Source organism: Lampetra fluviatilis, chromosome 3 (assembly GCF_964198595.1).
Source record: "Lampetra fluviatilis chromosome 3, kcLamFluv1.1, whole genome shotgun sequence".
NCBI lineage: Eukaryota > Metazoa > Chordata > Hyperoartia > Petromyzontiformes > Petromyzontidae > Lampetra > Lampetra fluviatilis.
In genome coordinates this window covers 28021791-28044471 of record NC_136277.1, presented here as the reverse complement: position 1 = coordinate 28044471, position 22681 = coordinate 28021791, and the positions used below count along the sequence as shown (strand labels likewise).

The 22681-nt window shown below is 50.4% G+C and overlaps 1 protein-coding gene across 1 annotated transcript in view; it reads right to left on the bottom strand.

The window, feature by feature from the left end:
* MAP2K5 (mitogen-activated protein kinase kinase 5) overlaps positions 1-22681 on the bottom strand; it is a 122566-nt gene that overhangs the window by 38170 nt on the left and 61715 nt on the right. Inside the window, exons 15-16 of the mRNA XM_078885992.1 lie at positions 19673-19723; positions 14507-14578 (exon numbers count right to left, since the gene is read on the bottom strand). Coding sequence (XP_078742118.1) covers positions 14507-14578; positions 19673-19723 — 123 coding nt within the window. The remainder of the gene's footprint in view (positions 1-14506; positions 14579-19672; positions 19724-22681) is intronic.

The following is a 22681-nucleotide window of genomic DNA, read 5'->3' as shown; positions in this document are numbered from 1 at the left end:
TCAATGGGGGGGGGGTGCAATGATCCGGTTGAATCTTGCAAGCTAAGGCAGTGTTGAGTCCGGACAGGTTCCTTGAAGAGCGACCACCATGCATGAAACGGTTTTAAGGGGCTGCTGCAGCCACTACCTGGCGGGGCAGGGCATCCAAACCCATGGTTGTACTGTACTATACTCCCACATCCATGCTCCCTGCGTTCACAAAACTGGCACTGACTAGCGTGATGCAGCATGATCGAACGATCGCTAAGACCGACAAAGCGTGGGAAGTGTTTAACCTTAACTGGCTATTGGCATCATGCCAATGATATCCCCGTATAGCCTTGACAGATTTTTGGGGCATGTGCTATTAGCGGGCACCTTTGATGGTCAGCACGCCACGCAAGAGAGCAGGTGGGCCAGCACCACGCCCGACCACCTCTGTCTCCCCAGTGACAAAGGCAAGCTGGGGAATCGTCAATGGTGTTTGGCCACCAGCGGGAATCGAACTCAGTTGGGCGGGTTCGTAGCGCAGCGCGCGCTAACCGCTAAGAACTACCCACTCCACCACAGACATCGTACCACCACCGCATCCCTAAAACGCGCCACAAATACCCGCAACAATTTTGCGGAGCAAAAAATACTAAATACGGATGGATGAAAAAAAAGTCTTCCATTTTTACTTCATTTTGTAAAAAGAGCAAAAGATTTACACTGCGCGGGTTTTGTTTTTTCGGGGGGGGGGGGGGGGGCAAGGTGGAAACGTTTTGACAATTCAATCACGTGTGGCAATGGCTGCCCCCGACCAATCCAAGCTGCAACTTCAAATTCGTGTGACTGCATTAAATCTGGCATTATATATAAAACAATTTCATTAATCAAACATCTGTGAGTTTTAATAACGCATTTCGGCTCAATACATATTCATCAGACTGCCGCGGAACTTTCTCTAGTTGCAAGCTCGCCGGGTGCCATATGGCTTCACGGAGGAAAAACAACAGTCAAGCCTGCAATTAAATAGACCGGGGATTACGGGGGTTCTTTTTTCCTCCCTTCTACTTTCAACACAGTCGGGGCAGACAATCTGCTGAAAAGAAATTAACGGTAAAATATGAAGACATACGTATGGGCAGCCTGCTTGCCGACACACTGCTGAACGACGGCCTTTCCCCTCACCTGCGTGCTCCTGCAGACATGCCAAGCAGGGTTCGTTTGGCCATGCTTTGACCACCAGGATGGTCAGTGCGGGCTGGTGAAGGTGGGTGTATGGTGTGGGGATGCATATACGGCATGTTGAACTTCTTTCGCACCGTAAGTAGCAAACCGTGCTCATCGGAATTTATGCTTAATAATAACTATGGCGATGCACTACTAAATTAAGGCCTCCCTATGCCGCGTTGGCTGCGGGCATTGTGTGACCCATGCTTTGCCATGTCGGTCAGAGTGGGCTGTAGGACCAGCTCTCGTATCACGAGCACCAGCTCAGTTATCACTCCCCCGTGATGTTAGCCACATGGCTCGTGAAATGAACTCAGGTCGCTGGGTATGTAGCAGAGGTCGCAACCGGGTACCCGATACCCGTACCCTACCCGATACCCGGCTACCCGTACCCGGCCGGGTACGGGTAAACGTTTGCGACCCTGGTGCGGCCGGGTACGGGTACGGGTAGGCCGTGAGTCACCGGTGAGTAACCGTTTGTCACTCATTTCGCGTAGGGTACGGGTAGCGTACGGGTACCCGTACCCGGCCGGGTACGGGTAAGGGGTACCCGTTTGCGACCCTGGTGCGGCCGGGTATGGGTAAGGAATCAAAACCCGTTTGCGACCTCTGGTATGTAGTGCAGTTTGCTAACCGCTGTGGCGCCCGCTCCTCCACCCATACGCTAAAACCAGGACACATATTTTGGGGGGGAACTTGGGTATCTAGAAAAATCGTGGTTCAGAGGAGTGTGAACAATTTAGTCTAAAGTTCTATATTGCTTTACCTCTTCTACTGAACATTAAAAATCATACACCATCCCTGCCATCGGTCAACCAAAACATTCCGCTCCCGTAGAGTGTGACGTTAAAGCAGATAGAAAGCTCGCTACCGATTAATGGAATAACATATCCTTCATTACTTTGTCTTCACATTGTGTCCCGAGGTTAACAAAGTTCTCACGCCGACCTTGAACAGTTCACACAAAAAAAATGTAATCATGTAAATTAATTGGTGTGCTTGACACGCAGAGACAAAGATCCCCCATACAGCCTTTAACAGACTGCTGGTGCAAGTGTTGTTAGCAAGCACTTATTAAGGCCTACATGACACACGAGGGGGTGGGTGGCCAGCACCATGCTTGGCCACATTTATCTCACCTATGCTGATGTTTACTACAGATCGCACCAGCTACTCATTTTAAGGCTGAGTCGACCTAGCAGAATCCCAGGGCCAGTTAAGATAATCCTCAGTGGTGTTTTGCCACAATCGGGAATCGAACTCGGGTCGCCGGGTTCGCAGCGCGCTAACCGCTACACTACCGCTTGACACACACACACGGGCGCACCGCGTACACCACTAGTATTGAGGTATTGCTGTTTTAGAGCAATTTTACAAAAAAGATAACCACTTGTGCTTCGAGGTTAAATGCCACATGACGAAAATTGAAAGATGCGACTGTTTGTCGCATTGTTTACAATAAACAAATATCCTGCCAGAAAATGATTTTTTTCTTTATCTGGCCCACCGTGCCCCCTGTACCTTCCTCAGGTCAACAAATCTCAAAACTGCGCTCTTGGCACTTCGCCCTTGGTGGCTCCGACAATTCCACGTCTCGGCTGCATGGAAATTCAAAATCCATCAACGTGTAGGGGGGCGGGGCGGGGGGGGGGAGAAATAAAATATTTGACTACAGTACCTGTATCAAAAATCCCCCCCCCCCCCCACATCAGAACGGTTTTGTCATCACAAATCTCCAACAATCTGACGGGCACCCTCCAGAATAATCTCATTCGGAAACAGCTCCTCGCGGGCAGCGACGCTACATGCATATGATGTTTTATTTTGATCAACGAAGCGTCGCAATGTGGCTCGTGACTCGTGCTTCAGAGTTTAAGGCCGAAGCGTCAGCTCCCCGCGTTTCCTCGTTAAGCGCTCCCGCTTGATCACCGTTTCGTGAATGCGGCGCGCGACATCCATACGCATGTTTATATCTACATGTAGAAAGGAAATGTTCACGCAAGCATTCAAATGTTTTTCCCTCCCCCCATTCCGGCCAGGATTTGCTTGAGTGAAATGTGTGTGTTACTCAGGGAAATGGTTACAAATGTTATTTTCCACATCCTCCCACCCCTGACCCTCATCCTCTTCACGGGTCACCATATGGCACTTTCAATATTCCGCCGGGTCACGTGACACCGCTTGCCCAATCGGCGTGCCCCCCCCCCCCACTTTGCGGAGGAGGGCGGCACCCCGCAAGGGTACCCCCCCCCCCCTACGCAGGTGACTCCTCTCCAGGGATGCAACAAACGGGACCTGTTTAAAAAAAAAAAAGTAATATAAATTCAACTTTAAATCGTTAAATAAACGAGATGGAACACACGTTCGTGTTGTGAAGCGGTAAAAAAAAAAAGAACGCACTTTGAAAATTACGAGTGAATGCACTTAGCGGCACGGGCATCGCTCAAACAAAGTGATTAACGCTGTCAAAGTGCTTAAATATTAATGGGCCATCTCTGTCTGTACAGCAAAGCGTAACCAATTTGATTCATTTGCCAAATGCATTCAATTGCTTTTCAAATAAAGCAGACACTAATAAGGGTATTGTCATTAAAAAAAATTAATCTGCCTCAATACAAATCAGAATAATGAGATATTTCAGCTAAATTGACTCGTTTTTAGCGGTTCATTCTGGCGGGTTTCTGGGGCGGGTGGCGGTGGTGGCGCCACGCAAATTCCACGGCCGATTTAAAACGCCGTTGGTGACGATTCGTACACACGGCTACGCGATTACAAAGCCATCCAGATGTAAACACATCCCCGTGCGAGAACGAGACAGACGACGACGAAATGGTAGGAAGGATGTGAAAGCCAAATTATTTAAAAAATCTAAACAAGCAAACGGTTGAGGTTAACACGCAAAAAAATTCATCGATGACTCAAATCAGCGTACTCCTCCACAGACCTTACAACCAAATATAAAATTTAAATTATAATTATTATTATTATTTACAGCCCACTGTCAATACACATTTTCAAAAATATTTCCAATTTTAATCAACGGTTGAGGGAAAACATTTAAATGAGTTTTATTCATTTGTAATGATATGTATTTATATATTTTTTAAAACCTGAATTATGTTTTCAAATAGGTGCAGCCCTATCATCATCATCACGATCCATTGACAGAAAGCCCGTACCACAATCATCATCACGATCCATGGACAGAAAGCCCGTACCACCATCATCGCGATCCATGGGCAGAAAGCCCGTACCATCATCACGATCCATGGGCAGAAAGCTCATACCATCATTATCATCGCGATCCATGGGCAGAAAGCCCGTACCATCATCATCATCATCGCGATCCATGGGCAGAAAGCCCGTACCATCATCACGATCCATGGGCAGAAAGCTCATACCATCATTATCATCGCGATCCATGGGCAGAAAGCCCGTACCATCATCATCATCATCGCGATCCATGGGCAGATAGCCCGTACCACCATCATCATCACGATCCATGGACAGAAAGCCCGTACCACCATCATCATCACGATCCATGGACAGAAAGCCCGTACCACCATCATCATCACGATCCATGGACAGAAAGCCCGTACCACCATCATCATCGCGATCCATGGGCAGAAAGCCCGTACCACCATAATCATCACGATCCATGGGCAGAAAGCCCGTACCATCATCACGATCCATGGGCAGAAAGCTCATACCATCATTATCATCGCGATCCATGGGCAGAAAGCCCGTACCATCATCATCATCATCGCGATCCATGGGCAGATAGCCCGTACCACCATCATCATCACGATCCATGGACAGAAAGCCCGTACCACCATCATCATCACGATCCATGGACAGAAAGCCCATACCATCATCACGATCCATGGGCAGAAAGCTCATACCACCATCATCATCGCGATCCATGGGCAGAAAGCCCGTACCACCATCATCATCACGATCCATGAACAGAAAGCCCGTACCACCATCATCATCACGATCCATGGACAGAAAGCCCGTACCACCATCATCATCACGATCCATGGACAGAAAGCCCGTACCACCATCATCATCACGATCCATGGACAGAAAGCCCGTACCATCATCATCACCACGATCCATGGACAGAAAACCCGTACCACCATCATCATCACGATCCATGGACAGAAAGCCCGTACCATCATCATCACCACGATCCATGGACAGAAAGCCCGTACCACCATCATCATCACGATCCATGGACAGAAAGCCCGTACCATCATCATCACCACGATCCATGGACAGAAAGCCCGTACCACCATCATCATCACGATCCATGGACAGAAAGCCCGTACCATCATCATCACCACGATCCATGGACAGAAAGCCCGTACCACCATCATCATCACGATCCATGGACAGAAAGCCCGTACCATCATCATCACCACGATCCATGGACAGAAAGCCCGTACCACCATCATCATCACGATCCATGGACAGAAAGCCCGTACCATCATCATCACCACGATCCATGGACAGAAAGCCCGTACCACCATCATCATCACGATCCATGGACAGAAAGCCCGTACCATCATCATCACCACGATCCATGGACAGAAAGCCCGTACCACCACCATCATCATCACGATCCATGGACAGAAAGCCCGTACCATCATCATCACGATCCATGGACAGAAAGCCCGTACCATCATCATCACCACGATCCATGGACAGAAAGCCCGTACCACCATCATCATCACGATCCATGGACAGAAAGCCCGTACCACCATCATCATCACGATCCATGGACAGAAAGCCCGTACCATCATCATCACCACGATCCATGGACAGAAAGCCCGTACCACCACCATCATCATCACGATCCATGGACAGAAAGCCCGTACCATCATCATCACGATCCATGGACAGAAAGCCCGTACCATCATCATCACCACGATCCATGGACAGAAAGCCCGTACCACCATCATCATCACGATCCATGGACAGAAAGCCCGTACCATCATCATCATCACGATCCATGGACAGAAAGCCCGTACCACCATCATCATCACGATCCATGGACAGAAAGCCCGTACCATCATCATCACCACGATCCATGGACAGAAAGCCCGTACCACCATCATCATCACGATCCATGGACAGAAAGCCCGTACCATCATCATCACCACGATCCATGGAGAGAAAGCCCGTACCACCATCATCATCACGATCCATGGACAGAAAGCCCGTACCATCATCATCACCACGATCCATGGACAGAAAGCCCGTACCACCACCATCATCATCACGATCCATGGACAGAAAGCCCGTACCATCATCATCACGATCCATGGACAGAAAGCCCGTACCATCATCATCACCACGATCCATGGACAGAAAGCCCGTACCACCATCATCATCACGATCCATGGACAGAAAGCCCGTACCACCATCATCATCACGATCCATGGACAGAAAGCCCGTACCATCATCATCACCACGATCCATGGACAGAAAGCCCGTACCACCATCATCATCACGATCCATGGACAGAAAGCCCGTACCATCATCATCACCACGATCCATGGAGAGAAAGCCCGTACCACCATCATCATCACGATCCATGGACAGAAAGCCCGTACCATCATCATCACCACGATCCATGGACAGAAAGCCCGTACCACCATCATCATCACGATCCATGGACAGAAAGCCCGTACCACCATCATCATCACGATCCATGGACAGAAAGCCCGTACCATCATCATCATCACGATCCATGGGCAGATAGCCCGTACCATCATTATCATCATCATCATCATCGCGATCCATGGGCAGATATCCCGTCGGTGTCCACTGCACGTTTCGTCATTTATTTCCACTTTCCTCAGTCTTGTGCCAATATGCTCAAGTCGTGCCCTTCTCTACGGTCCACCATATAGAATATTTGAAGTGCGTTCCATACGCTTAGCAAACACAATGTGGACAGCGAGGGAAAGGTGAGGCGAAAAAAGTAATATTGTGACGCTCGCCCAATGCGCACGCAACAATACATTAGTCCAGTGTTTAAAGGATTACGGGAGATTTTAACCCAAAATAAAACAGACATGGTCCACAGTGCAGGGGTCACGAACTTGCGCATTCTAGCGGCCCTTTCACCGCCGCACATCCCTTGTCCCGCCGCACGCAGCCACCCATTTAGCAGTCGTCATCCAGTGGCAAAGCAGCAATTTACTTAATAACGCTCAGGAAATGCCACGCGTTCGAGTCGTGGATATATTATGTATGTTTTATATATGTGTGTGTGTGTGTATATATATAAACACTTACGAGCTAGGGCGTGGGGCATGTCTGTATGGCGAAACTACGATGATAAATAATCCACAATCACTGTAATCGTCCGTTTTTTTTATATTGTTATATCACGCCCATCGTTGCCTTTTTTGCAAGAAACAGATTTGTTGACAAAAATATGCAATGATAAAGACAATGAATACACTTGAGCCATGAAATCAGCGCTTTACCAAACTTTTTCTGAATTGACGGCATGGCAGTTACGACGATATTCGCGGAAATTGTCTGATGTATACAATGCATATCAACGTATTTTTTTTTTATAGAACTGCAATGATCAAAATACACATGTATGTATGTCTATTGAACTTATTTCGCATGCTAATCGTAAGTGCGGGGTAAGGACAACTAAACAAAAAAAAACAGTTCAAAAGAAATGAGAATTCAATTTAAATTTAAAAGTGCACAGCGCCAGTGGCTCCCTCATATCGGAAGGAAGAGCATTCCAGACGGCCGCAGAAGCGCATCTGAAATCGCGCGATGCAGTGACCGCCTCTGTTCGATGGCCAGCAAGAAGCCGCTGAGAGGATGACCGGCTCATGGTGAGAGAGCTGCAGCTAAAGAAGCTGTTAAGTCATCTTTCTTATCACTGGATGTTCAGCACCACATCCCAGGATCCCTCTCGCTACGGCTGCGGCTATGAGTCACGTTAAGTCTACCAGTGAGCACACTGAGCACTCGGCAAGGAGTTCCAGCGGTTCCCTCTCACCTGTGGGTTTTATTCAGGCACTCTGGTTTCTTCCCACAGATTCCGACTTTTCAAAATCAGAATCTTAATCTATCCCGGAGGAAATCCGATGAGCTATGAAGCTCTTTTTCACAGATGTCTAGTAGGGGCGGGTCAGCAAGTTACAACAACAAACAATAAAAAAAACGATAGGAGTGCCAAACAGAGAAAAAGGTTTAAAAAAAAGTCATGAAATAAAAATAATAAAAGTGTCCAAGTCCAATTTCTCAACACGAAATGCAAGCTTGGGCATGGGAGCAAAACAACAACAACAACAGTCCCAAACCACACCAAGACAACAACAGTCCCTCCATAAAATGGCACGTTAAAACTGGACTATCGACACACGAGTTCGATAAAAAGTTACAAATTACAACCAGCCACCCACCCAATACGATACACACATGCATATGCTGATGAGACACAGGCGAAGACTAATAAAAACAAGTCTTTTTTTTTTTTACACAGCCCTTTATTATTCTACTGCTGGATAAAGAAGACCTGACACCCATGTTGTGGTGGTGGTGGTGGTTTGTTTTACCAGTCACAGCTGTTGCTCGCCATTGATGTTCGCCTCGGCTGGGAATCTAACTCGGGTTTCCAGGTTCGCGTCAGCACGTGCGAATAAACGCGGCGCTGGCTCCACCCCCACAATTACCGTAAATCCGTCAAAATTATTTAATTGAAGGGAATTCATATTTAATACAGATTAATCCAATTCGTCTGGTGCTCTGTGACCCCTTCCAGATTACAGTTATCCCATGGCATGTGTTTATGAAGAACAAAAGTTGACTCTACGCCAGCTTTACCTTCACCCAGACTCATCAGCAAAGTGCAGCCCCCTAATGAAGCAATGCCACGAGGTGCTCTGATGTCTTGCACATGTGTGTATGCATGTTGACATCCTTTCGCACTCTAACATAGCCAACCATACTAATGTGATGTGCATAAGCCACTGATGGCATTAAGCACACGTACTTGTGGCAAAACATTCAAACAAACATGCTCTGATAATGATTGGCCTACACACCAGAGACAGCCGTCTTTATGACCTTGTCTCACCACCAGTGTTGGACCAGAGAACGCCAAAAGGGGCGAACAGTACAAAGACCATGCAATCATCAGAAAACTTAGAGCTCGGGTCGAGCAGTGAACACGTTCCTGCGGAGGGAGCTGGTAGGAACATTGGGTTGCTCGGTCAATGGCCAGGGTCAACGGCGGCGTGGTGTATTCCGCAAATATGCCCGACTGTGAGGGCGGGCACAAGCCGGCGTGAGTTGAGTTTTATAAGGGCACCACGGGGTGACCAGCCCCTCCCCACCCAGCCTCTCCCCACCCTCCCCACCCAGCCCCCTCCCCACCCTCCCCACCCAGCCCCACCCTCCCCAGCCCCTCCCTTCCCACCCAGCCCCTCCCTGCACGACGGACACAATAATCCCCTGTGGGTTGGTGTAACCAGGAGGTTCCTAGCAGTAGAACGTAACACCTGCGTTATTGCCAGAATGGGGTAACAGCTATTCTTGTGTTGAAATGTTTTGGCACTGGCAAAAAGGCGCCATAGATATGTGCACAGCACAATAACGAGTAGGGCATTAGCACAGCACGCGTACGTCCGTCCGTAAGTCGTGTGTGTACGTGTGTGCATTTGCTCGTTTGCACATTTAGAAGAAGTGGTGGCGCAGTGGCTCGCGCACTGCAATATGAACCAGTGACACGAGTTTGATTCCTGGCGACGTCTAACATCAGTGGAGAGTGATGTCTGAACAGGCCCAACACCCCCCCCTCCCCAACTCCCACTTTGCCAATGCATCCGTAATACAGATTTTTTTTGGGTTACTAATACAGCACACCGGTGTGTTGGAGAGCAAAGCCACAACATTTGTAAACGTTGTTGTGTTTACGTGACAAACCTCACTAATTTGCGGTGTCGGGTGGTGGCGGGTTTAACGACACATTTATATATTTACGCGATCTCACCCAAGAAGCCTGTATTATGGATGATATTGGTCGCGAAAAACCTACCGACCACCAGCGTGGTGAAGTTCTGATCATACAACCCTCACGGCCGACACACCGTAGGGGAGGCTTTCATCCAGTGGTGTAGTGACAAAGGGGCGATGCATTTAATTTACATTTCATGATTAAGACTAGTTACACAATAATTATCCCCTCCTGATTCGATGACTTGTCACGGATATGAGATCACAATTCTTGTCGTCCTTCCCTCGCACCTCCAATTAGCAAGGTTGGCTACGTACGGCACAAAAGAAGTTCAACATACGTACGTAGTGTTCAATTCAAACATTTGGTTAATTTACCGTTGCGGTGGATGTAGTGGCTGCTGGGGCCACGTGAACCCAGCAAAACTCCCTCTCCCTCTGTCTCTCCGCGCGATTCTGAGTATGCACCTCTCCATGCTTTTTTACGCACTTTTGAACTCATGTTAAATCGTATTTGTCAATGCCCACGTTGCTGCACTCCTTTCCTCTTTAGGCATAACAATGTGCCCTGAAGAGAACACATTTAGTAATTTAAATTAATACGTTCTATTCAATAGAATTATTCACAGTTGAGTGTTTTTTGGAAAACAGATCATTAAAGAGAATCATAATTTACAGCCATTTGCGAATCCAATGCCTCCCCCTGCCGTGTGCCATAATTTACCATGCTGGTCAGTGCGGGTTGGCATAAAACTGAACTTAATCGTGAAAAGCAACACATGAATTAATCTAAGGCTACAGTTGCACAATCGTCAACACACACCCCATTAGCGTATTCTCCGGATAAAAAACGCTCCGGAAAGTAAGAGGCACCCCAAACTTGTACCACCATTGTCAATAAAGTTATACAAATCCCATAAAACACAAAGATCCCCCATATAGCCTTAAAAGACTGTTGGGGCAAGTGCTGTTAGCTAGCACCTATGAAGGCTGGCGCGGCTCACAAGGGGGTGGGTGGCCAACATCACGCCCGGCCACCTTTGTCTCCCTAGTGGCGATGTTTACACACCACACCAGGTACTCATTTGAGGCTGAGTCGACCTAGGGGAGGCCCAGGACCGGTACAGATAATCGTCACCCGTGTTGGCCGTGAGCAGAAATTGAACCCGGGTCGCCGTGTTCGTAGCGCAGCGCGCTAACCGCTACACCACCGCTCCCCAACAAATCCCGTCTCACGCACAAACACACCTACCAGATTACAGGACGCACCCCAAAATGTTGCGTCAACACAGGAGGCATCAAAGGCCCGTCGTCTGGTCGTCTGGAGGACGCGGCGCGAGCTGCTGGGCATTGTATTTTGCCGAGGGGATACATTGGCGGTCAACGGGGCGGAGGGGTGGGGGGGCCATGGGCCCAACGACGCATTCCGCGCGTGCGCTTCGCTGGAAAATCCACGCAGGACCAGGGCCGACGCTAATTCATTTAACCGTCGGTATCAGCGGCTAAAGCAGCCGTAGTTATTTTTAAACGCTTGATTTTTCCTCTCTCTCTCTCTCGTTCAACCGACCCGTTGTTGTCAGGTGGTGCTGTTACCGCATACATTTTTAATGTTTCCCTCCGGTCGGCACGCGTTTGATTTTATGCTTAATTAAGCAAATGGATCAATGTTCTCGCCGGTTCCCACACACGTAACACGCATTAGACGTGACGGGATCGCTCCGTTAAAAAAAAACGGGGAATGTTTCGGCGCCAGAGCGTTTTGCTTGTTGGTTTCAACCCCCCCACCCCACCCCACCCCCTAAACACCCCCACCACCAAAAACAGACGCAGCCCCCCCCCTCCCCACCTACTTGCACGTAGCACTTGACAAAGCTCGCACGTCCGCCCACCAATCTCCACACGGTCAAAGGTAAACACGTGCGTGCGTCCACATGCACGAACACGCCGCGCACAGCACACGCTGAACTAAAACTAAACTAAAACATTTATTTTATCAGGTAAAAGGCCCACTGAGCTGAGCACAAAATGACGAAGTGGCTTATCGCGTGGAAATTTAAAAGCAGCTAAAATACTCTGAACGCACGTCTGCAAATGTGGAGGGATAAACTGGAGGAGCCGGAGAAAAAGCCACGCGACCACGGGGAGAGAGACGCGCAATCTCCAAATATACAGCAGCAGGCGTCAGGGTCGGGATCGAACCCACTACATCCTGTATACCGCGCGAGGTAGTTAACATCTCGCCACCATGCCGCCCACACACGCGCACACACGTCCAGCCTTCCCACAACAAAATAATAATTAATAATCTACAGCTCCTTGTCCATCAACTGCTGAGTGGAGACCTCCACGTGCATTGGAGGTCATGGGGTGCTGTTTGGCCATATTTCCTTATGCTGGTCAGTACCGGTTGGTAAAGGGGATGGGCCCAGGACCGGTAGCCATGGCCTAGAATCGAACTCAGGTTTCCAGGTTCATCGCACAGTTCGCCAACCGCCGCGCCACCGCTCCCGGTAGAAGAAGTTTATCCTCTTCGGAAATGTTCCGAACATATTTGTTTTTGCACGGTGACCGATACGCAATTCCAAAATTTCCCTTACAAAAGTATCCATATGCTGTAGCTTCGTTCGGTTTTAAGAAACAAAACATCTTTCTCAAATACAAAACTCCGAGGAAACGATCGTGCGCAGCAAACGCTAAACCAACGTGGCGCGCCTATCTCTCTCCTTCTGGTCATCCCATCATCAAACGCATCGCAATGCTTCTTTTTTTTTCACACGCACGCTACGAACGGCCCCAAAAAGAAAGAAAGAAAAAAGCACAGGCCCACTCCGCCGCCCCCCCTGCCCACCGCCGTTCGTTTCCCCACCACCCCCCCCCCCCCCACCGGCTCGCTCCGGCGCAGCAGCCACATCTGTACGCGGGCGCTGGGCGGGCCGCTGGGCGGGCGACCTCGCCGGACGCGTGATTAATGGGGGCGGCCGGTGGGACGTCCCGACAGGGTGACAGCCGTTTACACACAGCCCCGAGCACCAATCAAAACAACACCTGAGACTCGGCACCGCCGCGGCTGCCGGGGCCGCTACCGCCGCTACGGCCGCGCGGTGCCGATCGCGCAGACGCCGTCGCCGGCGATGCCAACCGAACGATTTTGTCGCCAAATCTGGCGACTTTTTGGCGACTGAATGTTCGTCGAAGCGATAAAATCGAGTGATTTTTCAGGGACGAGCAAGTTATTAAAAAATTTCAGAGAGATTCCAGGTATGGCTCACACACACGAGTGCTGTATCAGTTCACTATGTTTCATGCTTGATAGGCTGTCTAGTGACATCTTGACGACGACAGGAGGTATATCTAGCAAACTTTTTGATGATACCAATTTTCAAAGTACGTGCCCTGAATGTTGTAAGCAAGAGGCAAATTGAATAACCTTGTACAAATGTGTATTAACGGCCCACAGAGTTGCTGTGGAAGAATGTTTAATATTCAGCCATTAATGTTCATTCGTGTGACGCTGTGCTTGTATAAGGGCAGCAGGTTTGGCCTGTTGGTTTGCACACTGCACTACGAACCCGTCTATGGCTAACAGTGGCGAGGGATATTCGCAATCATGACTGGCGACTGAAATTAACTCTTGAATGTTGTTGACCCTTTATTGACCCTAGGTCTCCGTTGCTGTTCCAATGGGCTCTCACCCAAGGGAAATCAATGAACTCCTCTCGTCCGCATTCACATAGGGTACCACATTAGCGGATCCTGTTATCCGCACATATCGGCGATAACATCTCCCGATATCCGTGTTGATCTGCAGATAACAAAATGAATCTGTCACCACTTCTGGATGGGCCCCTTTTATACACAAGAAAATGCAATTAGATGAAACGAGTATTTCCCTGAAACCACGTATAGGTGACTTATCCACAAAAGCACGGAATAAAGGATGAATTCAGTGTATCCTGCAGACCTCTTCCGGGTAACCTATACACACGAACATGCAAATAGGATGTATCTGTCAAGACATATCGACTGACTCCTCCATGCCCCAAACAACATGGAACACCCAGAGAACTTGGCACTTCAGGGAGACCACTTCTGGGTGACCCGTCTGCGGAAAAACATCGAGATGCATTTTTCAAGACTTTTTGTTTGTTTGATTTTTTGTGCCACGTTCTGGGTCTCACTTTTCTTATCCGTGAAAAAAAGCACCCAGCAGTCCTCATGGTAGATGTGTCCACTGCCTGATGAGGGGGAAGGGGGGTCGTGGATAGGAAGAGAAAGTGGCGCCGGTGTTTCGGCGCGGAGCGGTGCATCGCTTCACCTCCATGAATGAGATCCCGAGGCTCCACACGTCCGAGTGGATGCCGTACTGCTCCCCGGCAATTCTCTCGGGCTGCCAACAAAAAAAACGACACCGTGAGACAGCGACGCAAACGTGAGTTCCAAGGTGGATTTTGCTCGACCAGGTGCCGGTAGTCAGGGGAACAGGATAAGAGTCTCGTTTGCAAGAGTGACTCAAGGGGGCCCGAGTCTGCCAGTAGGAGGCTGATGATTGCTGCTGCTGTGTGAAATTTCCACAATCGAGGAATTGGCGACGCGTAACGACGCCATCGTGATCACCACACACGCGGAAAAAACGTGCGCACGAGAACGAACATTTACAATTCGTGCATTGTGATATGTAAACTTGATGTCGTATTGCACTCCTCTGTCCACACAGCAACACAAATAGGCCACAATCGTAGTTATTTAATGAACAGGTTACGTTTGGTGGGGTAAAGTACAGGTTCTCCCACCTCTTCCAAGACATCTCGCCAGAATGGAAGAGTAGGCCAAAATAGCCGCTGCAGAGGGGGTTCTCTGGAGTGTCCTCTACCGGAGGCCCTTCCGCCAGCAGCAGCGCGAGTAAGTCATTGCAGGGCTGCACCTTTACCTTCAACTCAGTAACTCCTTTGAGCCCTGGAGCGGGTGAGGGGTTGCGTTCCTGACAGACCTATACGCACGTGAAACTTGGGACTCTATCACCAGCATCGGAACGAAGACCTCAATGCTTTGAATTCAGAATCTCATTAGAATCCTCGGATTACAGTGTACAGCTCACAAGAATAATAGAACAGATATCTGTTACAATCGGAACCCATGAGCCTTTGTTGGCAGTAGGAATGACATGGAAGCTGGAGTGGAGTAGCAGCAGGCCGAGTGAACGTGCTAACTGAGGGGGAGGGGCGGAAAAGAACACGGAATGCCCAAGTACAACCTGACCCAGACACACAATTATCACCGGCGGCACTGGAAAATCACAGAGATTTATCAAGCCACTAAAGACATCTTGAGACAGAGGGACATGACAATTATACCTTAGTTTCTGAGACGGGCAACTCAAGTCGACTTGAGTTTGCCCGAGTTGGTCTGGTTTCGTCCCAAACTCGAGTTGAAAGGCAACTTGGAGTCTGTTAAAATAAGTGGCTTTTCCATAATTTGCCAAGTTACCCAAGTTCTCACTTCAGATCGTCGGCCATTCCCAGAAATACTTCCTCGTAAGGCATTCCTGAAATTTACTCTCAGCTCGAATTCTGATGAAGGGAATTCAGGACGTCACGGGAAGAGAGAGTGTGGCCCAGGAAATTCGGGCTGCTAGTCGCCAAATTCAGAGGCCAACTTGAGGTGACGAGAAATATTTGGTAATATGCCACTGGCTCAGCAACCCGGGTTTGAATGTGTGGCTCACGGAAACAAAAACATTTGTGCCCCGAAAATTGCATCCCCTTCTCGATAGAACTGGTCTAGGAACAGTTGAAGCGAGCAGCTCCGAGGCTTGACGCGAGTGGACGGGCAAGCTGGGTGGACGGAGTGCGTTGAAGGCCTTTCAAAGAAACGACGGCGAGGGTGCCAGGCAGCGTCAACAACACAAAGTCGCAGGCCGCGGGCACGGCCACACGCGAGTCTGTCCCGTTTTTTTTTTTTAATCCACTACCTCTGAGGAGGGGAGTTTAGTTGAGCGTCGCGGGGAAAAAAAGGCGCCGTTAAAATCTGGCGACGCTTTAAGATCGGTGCTGTATCTGCCTACGAATATAAATTGTCGGGCAAAAACAATATCGGGCCATTAATGTAAAAGTAAAAAAAAAATGTACAAAAACAAGACTCTATATGGTTAGGGAGCGGCATAAAAAAAATATGCGGTAACGGTTTGGCAGATTTTATTAAGCTCGACGATGTAATTTTTTCAAATAATAAAAAAAAGTGCCGAGTCCAGGAGCAATTTGCTGCTCTACTGCCCAGGCAAACGCACACACACAGAGAGTATCTACATGCCTACAAGTACACTACATCCTTTGTCTAATGGTTTATCATCTGTGGGGGGTCTCTACGCTGGGGTAGATGGGATGGGACAGCACGCCGGGCGCGCTGGCGATGCTGCGCGCCGCGGCAACTGAGTCGTCGCACGCCTTGGAACAGAATCCCCGGTCCTTCCTCCTCCTCCACCTCCTCCGTCGGCTCAAATCCGTCTGCTCGGCAGCGACAATGGGCCTGAATGAGGTTCCTCCTCCGTCGCCATCCATTTGCCTACCGATTTCTGCTACGTCTTCCTTCACTTCATTAATCCGAGAGGCCGGGTGCAAGGAACGAAGTGGGCGACCGCCACCTCTCTACAATGTCCACCACCCTCTACGCAGGCCGGGGGAACCGCGCAGTTGCACTGCCTGCACACCCGACAGCTACACCATGGGCCGGCGATCCGGCGTGCTTCGTTAGGGCGGCAGGGTTGGTGGGTCGCACCGAGATTAATTCCGAGCAGCAGGGTGGTGCCTGTAGAAGGCGGTAGCACATAGACCAGGTTTTCGTACGAGCTCTTCCGTCGGAAAGGGTTTTTCTTCCAGCACTATGGTGTCTCCTCCACGAATTCCGTTTTTTTTACAAAGTCAGAATCTTCATTTATCCTGGAGGAATCCGATGAGCTGTGAAGCTCTTTTTCACAGATGTCCAGTGAGGACGAATCGGCAAGTTACAAGAAACGTACAAAGGGTCCGCTCTACCACATCACAAGAAAATAACAAGTTAGAGCCACCAGAGTATGTGGCTTCTGGCGAAGTGTTTATCAACGGCATTTGAAGCCTGCTCAGTAAATTGCCGCTGGTGAACACTCAAACATAGCACAGATCTGAACGCAACTTGCTGTACTGCCTCCTAAAGGCAATTCATCGCTTTGTAGGTGAAGGACTCGTGCATGACAGCTCCATCTCCACACAACAATCCTCCAATGTTGCGTTCAAATCTGAAGACAGATTTCCAGCAAGCACCACCACCAGCACCAAAAATGTTTTTACTTTCGGGGCAAGTACTGTTAGCGAACACCTAAGTTATGAAAGCCAGCACGGCGCACGAGGGGGTGGTGTGACCAGCAGCACGCTCTGCCACCTTTGTCTGCCCAGTCTAGATGTTAAAGCACTAGTCCAGCAACTCAACAGAGACTCAATCAACCTAGGGGAGGCCCAAAACCGGTTTCTGATGTTCGCCACCGATGTTAGGCAACGGCCAGGAATCGAACTCGAGTCGCAAGAAGGTTCATCTCAACTCCTTATCTCGTACAGATTTACATCGCGCCTTATGCCAAGAAGCTTCACAGCGATTAGAAAATTGTACGTAAGATGGAAGTGGTTGAGATCAAGAGTGGGGTCATTAAAAGTGGTGGTGTAACAAATGGTGACAGCAGAACGTGCGCGGGAGGTTAAGAAGGGGTTGGGGTGGGCCTGGTCATAGCTGGGGGGGGGGGGAGCGAGGGGGGGCAGCGAGGAACAGTAGCGATGCGCTGACCACTGTGCCACAGCTGTCCACCGTCATCGCCACCAACGCAGCCCAAGCGTCGTCTCATTCTCACCGTGGGCTCGACGCCCTGCACCGGTCAGGATACTCGAAGGCGTCAGCGGCGGCTGCTGCTGCTGCCGCCGCTATTCGCCTGTAAGCGGCATCGAGGAATGTGCAGCGTTTACCGTTTTCGGGTGACTGGTGGCGCGCCCGGCCGCGGAAAAACAATCCCGCCGTGGGAGGAGCAGCGCAACGCCGTCGCCGGGAAGCGGGGATGAAAGGAGCCCGCGGTTGATTAGATTGAGCGGCACAGACGAGGAATGTTTAACATATATATAAAAAATAACACAAATGCGCAGTTGTTCTAGCGCGTGGCACAAATGTATGAAATAATTAATTTATGACGGCTCGACGAAGGGGCCGGGCGTTCAGATGATGAAAGGACGGCACTTTGAAGCTTTCGCACGGCAAGGGCCCCATCTTGCCGGCGCGCACACTCACACTCACGCACGCACACTCAAATGCGTGCGGACATACACACACACGTACACACACACACAGTCTCGGGCATGCGCGAGATAGCGGGTGGACAGGCAAGTCGGTGGATGAGCGAGCGAGCGAGCGGGCAGGGCAAGGCAGGAGGGCCGGCAGGGCGGGCGGGCCGGCGGGCGGGCGTGTCTGCCGCCTGTATAATTTCCAATAATGCACGGGGCCACTGCGACGGCACTCCCCTCTCGCCGGCAAGCCGTGGCCGGGGCCGTGTGCGAGCGGTCCTCGAAACGTTAAAACCTTCAAAGCGCTGAAAAGGAAAGGGACGGTAATGGAACAAAACAGCCTGAAGTGTCGGCCGCCTGTTTAGAGCTCAGCCAGCCCCATCTGAGCCCCGGCCATCTCGGCCTCCCCATAGCCTCCCTCTCTCCTCTCCTCCCCGCATCCCGTCAGGGCTGTTATTACCATCGAGACAAAAGCCACGGCGGGGCTTTCTGTTAAGTTACCACTTACCACTCCCCGCCCGCCCGACCGCGCGCCCCTTCTTTGCTTTCTCTGCGCTAGAGTAACAAAGGCGCTCGGCATTGAATTCTCAGAGCACTCGGCCTCCCAGCTGGGGCAGGGGGTGGATAAGAGGCTCAAGTTTGACCAAAATACCTGCATGCCCGTCCCGTTGCACAATCGCAAACGGCGGGCGAGCGAGCGAGACGCCGTTCTGCGGGGGAAGGTCACGCCCGTGTGAATCGCGAGCGAGCACGCACGCGCTTTTGCCGCGCCGACCGCACTTTCTTCCCCGGCGCTCTCCATAGAAGACTTACGGTTTTGACGAGTGTGATTAAATGAAAGTTATATTTTTAAACCGCATGCATGCCGCCGCACCCCCCCCCCCCCCCCCGCCACCTCCCGGCCTCCACCCTGACCCCCACAATGCTCCTGCGGTTACTTCCACGGGGCACAAGTCTTGCCAAGGTTTTTCGGGTGGCTGGCCTCAAGGTTGTGAAGCACAAACGGTTTCGTGGATGCAGATGGTGGGAACAATTGGGAGAGGATTCATAAATATTTGACGTTCCTTACACAGTGGAAGCAATGCGCGCGATTCCATCTTGTGACATGCAATTGCTAGGAAATAATGCCGTTGTTACGAAGGCTGCTTATTCGCAGGATTCTAAACAAGCACGCACACACTCAAACTCACCGCCATGTAAGCATTGGTTCCGACGTACGTCTTGGCGATTGAATTGACCAACTGAGGAAAAACGAAAGAATTATTTTTTAAAAATCCATCAACAGCTTTTTTCTGTTTAAAAAAAAAAGTACATATAATCCCAACACCTACGATTGCAAAAGGGACACGGACTCTCGTCTTTTCATCACTTGCGATAAAAAAAAGTTTTGCCTGCACGTCGGCTCGCAAGGACCCTCGCCCCCGTCTGGGGAGACCGCCTGCAAGCGGCAGGTCCCATCGTCCCAGTCCGGTCACACAAAATAAACTGCGATTAATTCACTGCGTCGTTGCATTAATTTTCAGCGCCATCATTGTCAAATCTTCAGGGGAGCCAGAATCCGCAAAAAACTTGCGCGGATGGGGAGAAAAAAAAATAATGGAGACAAAACGGACAAAAGAGGAACACACTCGCGAGCCACGCTCCGGGGAATCGCTTTCATAACGCCAAAAAAATCCAACAGCTTTTGTTCCAGCAGAAACACTGCTGTAAAAAAAACCGCAATTCCTGCGGTACAGCACACGCTTACGCACGCGCTCGCCCACACGCGTGTGTGTGTGTACGCGTGCTATAAAAACACGGGACGGGGAAGAAGAGACTCCTGGGATCTCCGTGCCATCACGGCGACAAAGAGCGCGCCAAGTGTCCGTAAGAGGGAAATTAATTAAAAGCCGGTGACAGTGGCAGGACAGCATTGTCCACGCGCGTTAATTTCTGTCGAGGCCTCGGTGGAACGCACGACCTCCGACCCCATGCATTGTGGCGTTGGCTCTGTCCTGCGCAGTGGCTATGCATTTCAATGAGCTCCCTCTTGTTTTCATGCAAAGAAGTAATTACAATATCAGAAGATTTTTTTCCCGATGCACTGTATATATGTGCCGAATCCTCTCCTGCCATCTATTTTTTTTTTTGCCCGGGCCGGTGTAATGAATAATTTTGCCTTTCCCCAGCGATGAGGAGAGGGGGGTAAGGGCGGGTTTCTGGAACAGTTATAAAACAGGCTGCCTGTCATCCTGCCGATGAGGAACGTGATAATGTGCTTTGACATTCTCCGTGTTGGCGTCGAGCAACGCTCGGATGCTTGCATTAACAATAAATCAGTTGCTTGCCCCAAAACGAATATGCATTTGAGTACAACAAAACATTTGTCAGCTTAATTTTTACGCTCACAAAAAAAAAAGCCTTACTCCTCAAGCGAAAAACCAGTGGGGTTTATCTCACATTGTTGTCAATGACATCCCGACTTTCATCGAGCACGGCTTCATGTGCACACCTTGGGAGCGTCTCGCGTGTCGGCCACGTGCGAGACGCGTGTCGATAGCGTGCGAGATACATATCGGTAGTGTGAGAAGCATGTTGGAAGCGTGCGATACATGTCAATAGCATGTGATGCACGTGTCGGTCAAGTATAAAACACACGTCGGCAGCATGCAAGATGCACCGGTCGCGGGCGAGACACGTGTAGCTGGCATGTGACACGTGTCTCAATGGGGTCTCTCACGTGTCTCAGTAGCCTGAACGCACATCTCCAGCGTTTGAGACGCGTCTCGGTCGCATCTCTCGCACGTGCCACTATGAGCGGCGTCTCAACACATCTCGGGAGCGTGTCTTACACACACACACGTGTCTCACGCGCACACACACACACGTGTCACACACACACGCGTGTCTCCCTCACACACACACACGTGTCACACACAAACACACACGTGTCACACACACACACACACGTGTCACACACACACACGCGTCTCCCTCACACACACACGCGTCTCACGCACACACACACGTGTCACACACACACACGTGTCACACACACACACGTGTAACACACACACACACACGTGTCACACACACACACACACGTGTCACACACATACGTGTCTCCCTCCCGCACACACACACACGTGTCACACACACACACACGTGTCACACACACACACACGCGTCTCCCTCACACACACACACACACGTGTCTCACGCACACACACACGTGTCACACACACACACGTGTCACACACACACACGTGTCACACACACACACACACGTGTCACACACACACGTGTCTCCCTCACGCACACACACACACGTGTCACACACACACACACGTGTCACACACACACACACGTGTCTCCCTCACGCACACACACACGTGTCTCCCTCACGCACACACACACGTGTCTCCCTCACGCACACACACACACACACGTGTCTCCCTCACGCACACACACACGTGTCTCCCTCACGCACACACACACGTGTCTCCCTCACGCACACACACACACACACGTGTCTCCCTCACGCACACACACACACGTGTCTCACGCACACACGTGTCACACACACACGTCTCCCTCACGCACACACACACACTTGTCACACACACACACACGTGTCACACACACACACACGTGTCTCCATCACGCACACACACACACACACGTGTCTCCCTCACGCACACACACGTCTCCCTCACGCACACACACACACACGTGTCTCCCTCACGCACACACACACGTGTCTCACGCACACACGTGTCACACACACACACACACGTGTCACACACACACGTGTCTCCCTCACGCACACACACACACGTGTCACACACGCACACACGTGTCACACACACACACACGCGTCTCCCTCATACACACACACACGTGTCACACACACACGTGTCACACACACGCACACACGTGTCTCCCTCACGCACACACACACACACACACACGTGTCTCCCTCACGCACACACACACACCCGTGTCTCCCTCACGCACACACACACACACACGTGTCTCTCTCACGCACACACACACACACGTGTCTCCCTCACGCACACACACACACACACACGTGTCTCCCTCACGCACACACACACACACGTGTCTCCCTCACGCACACACACACACGTGTCTCACGCACACACGTGTCACACACACACACGTGTCTCCCTCACGCACACACACACACACGTGTCACA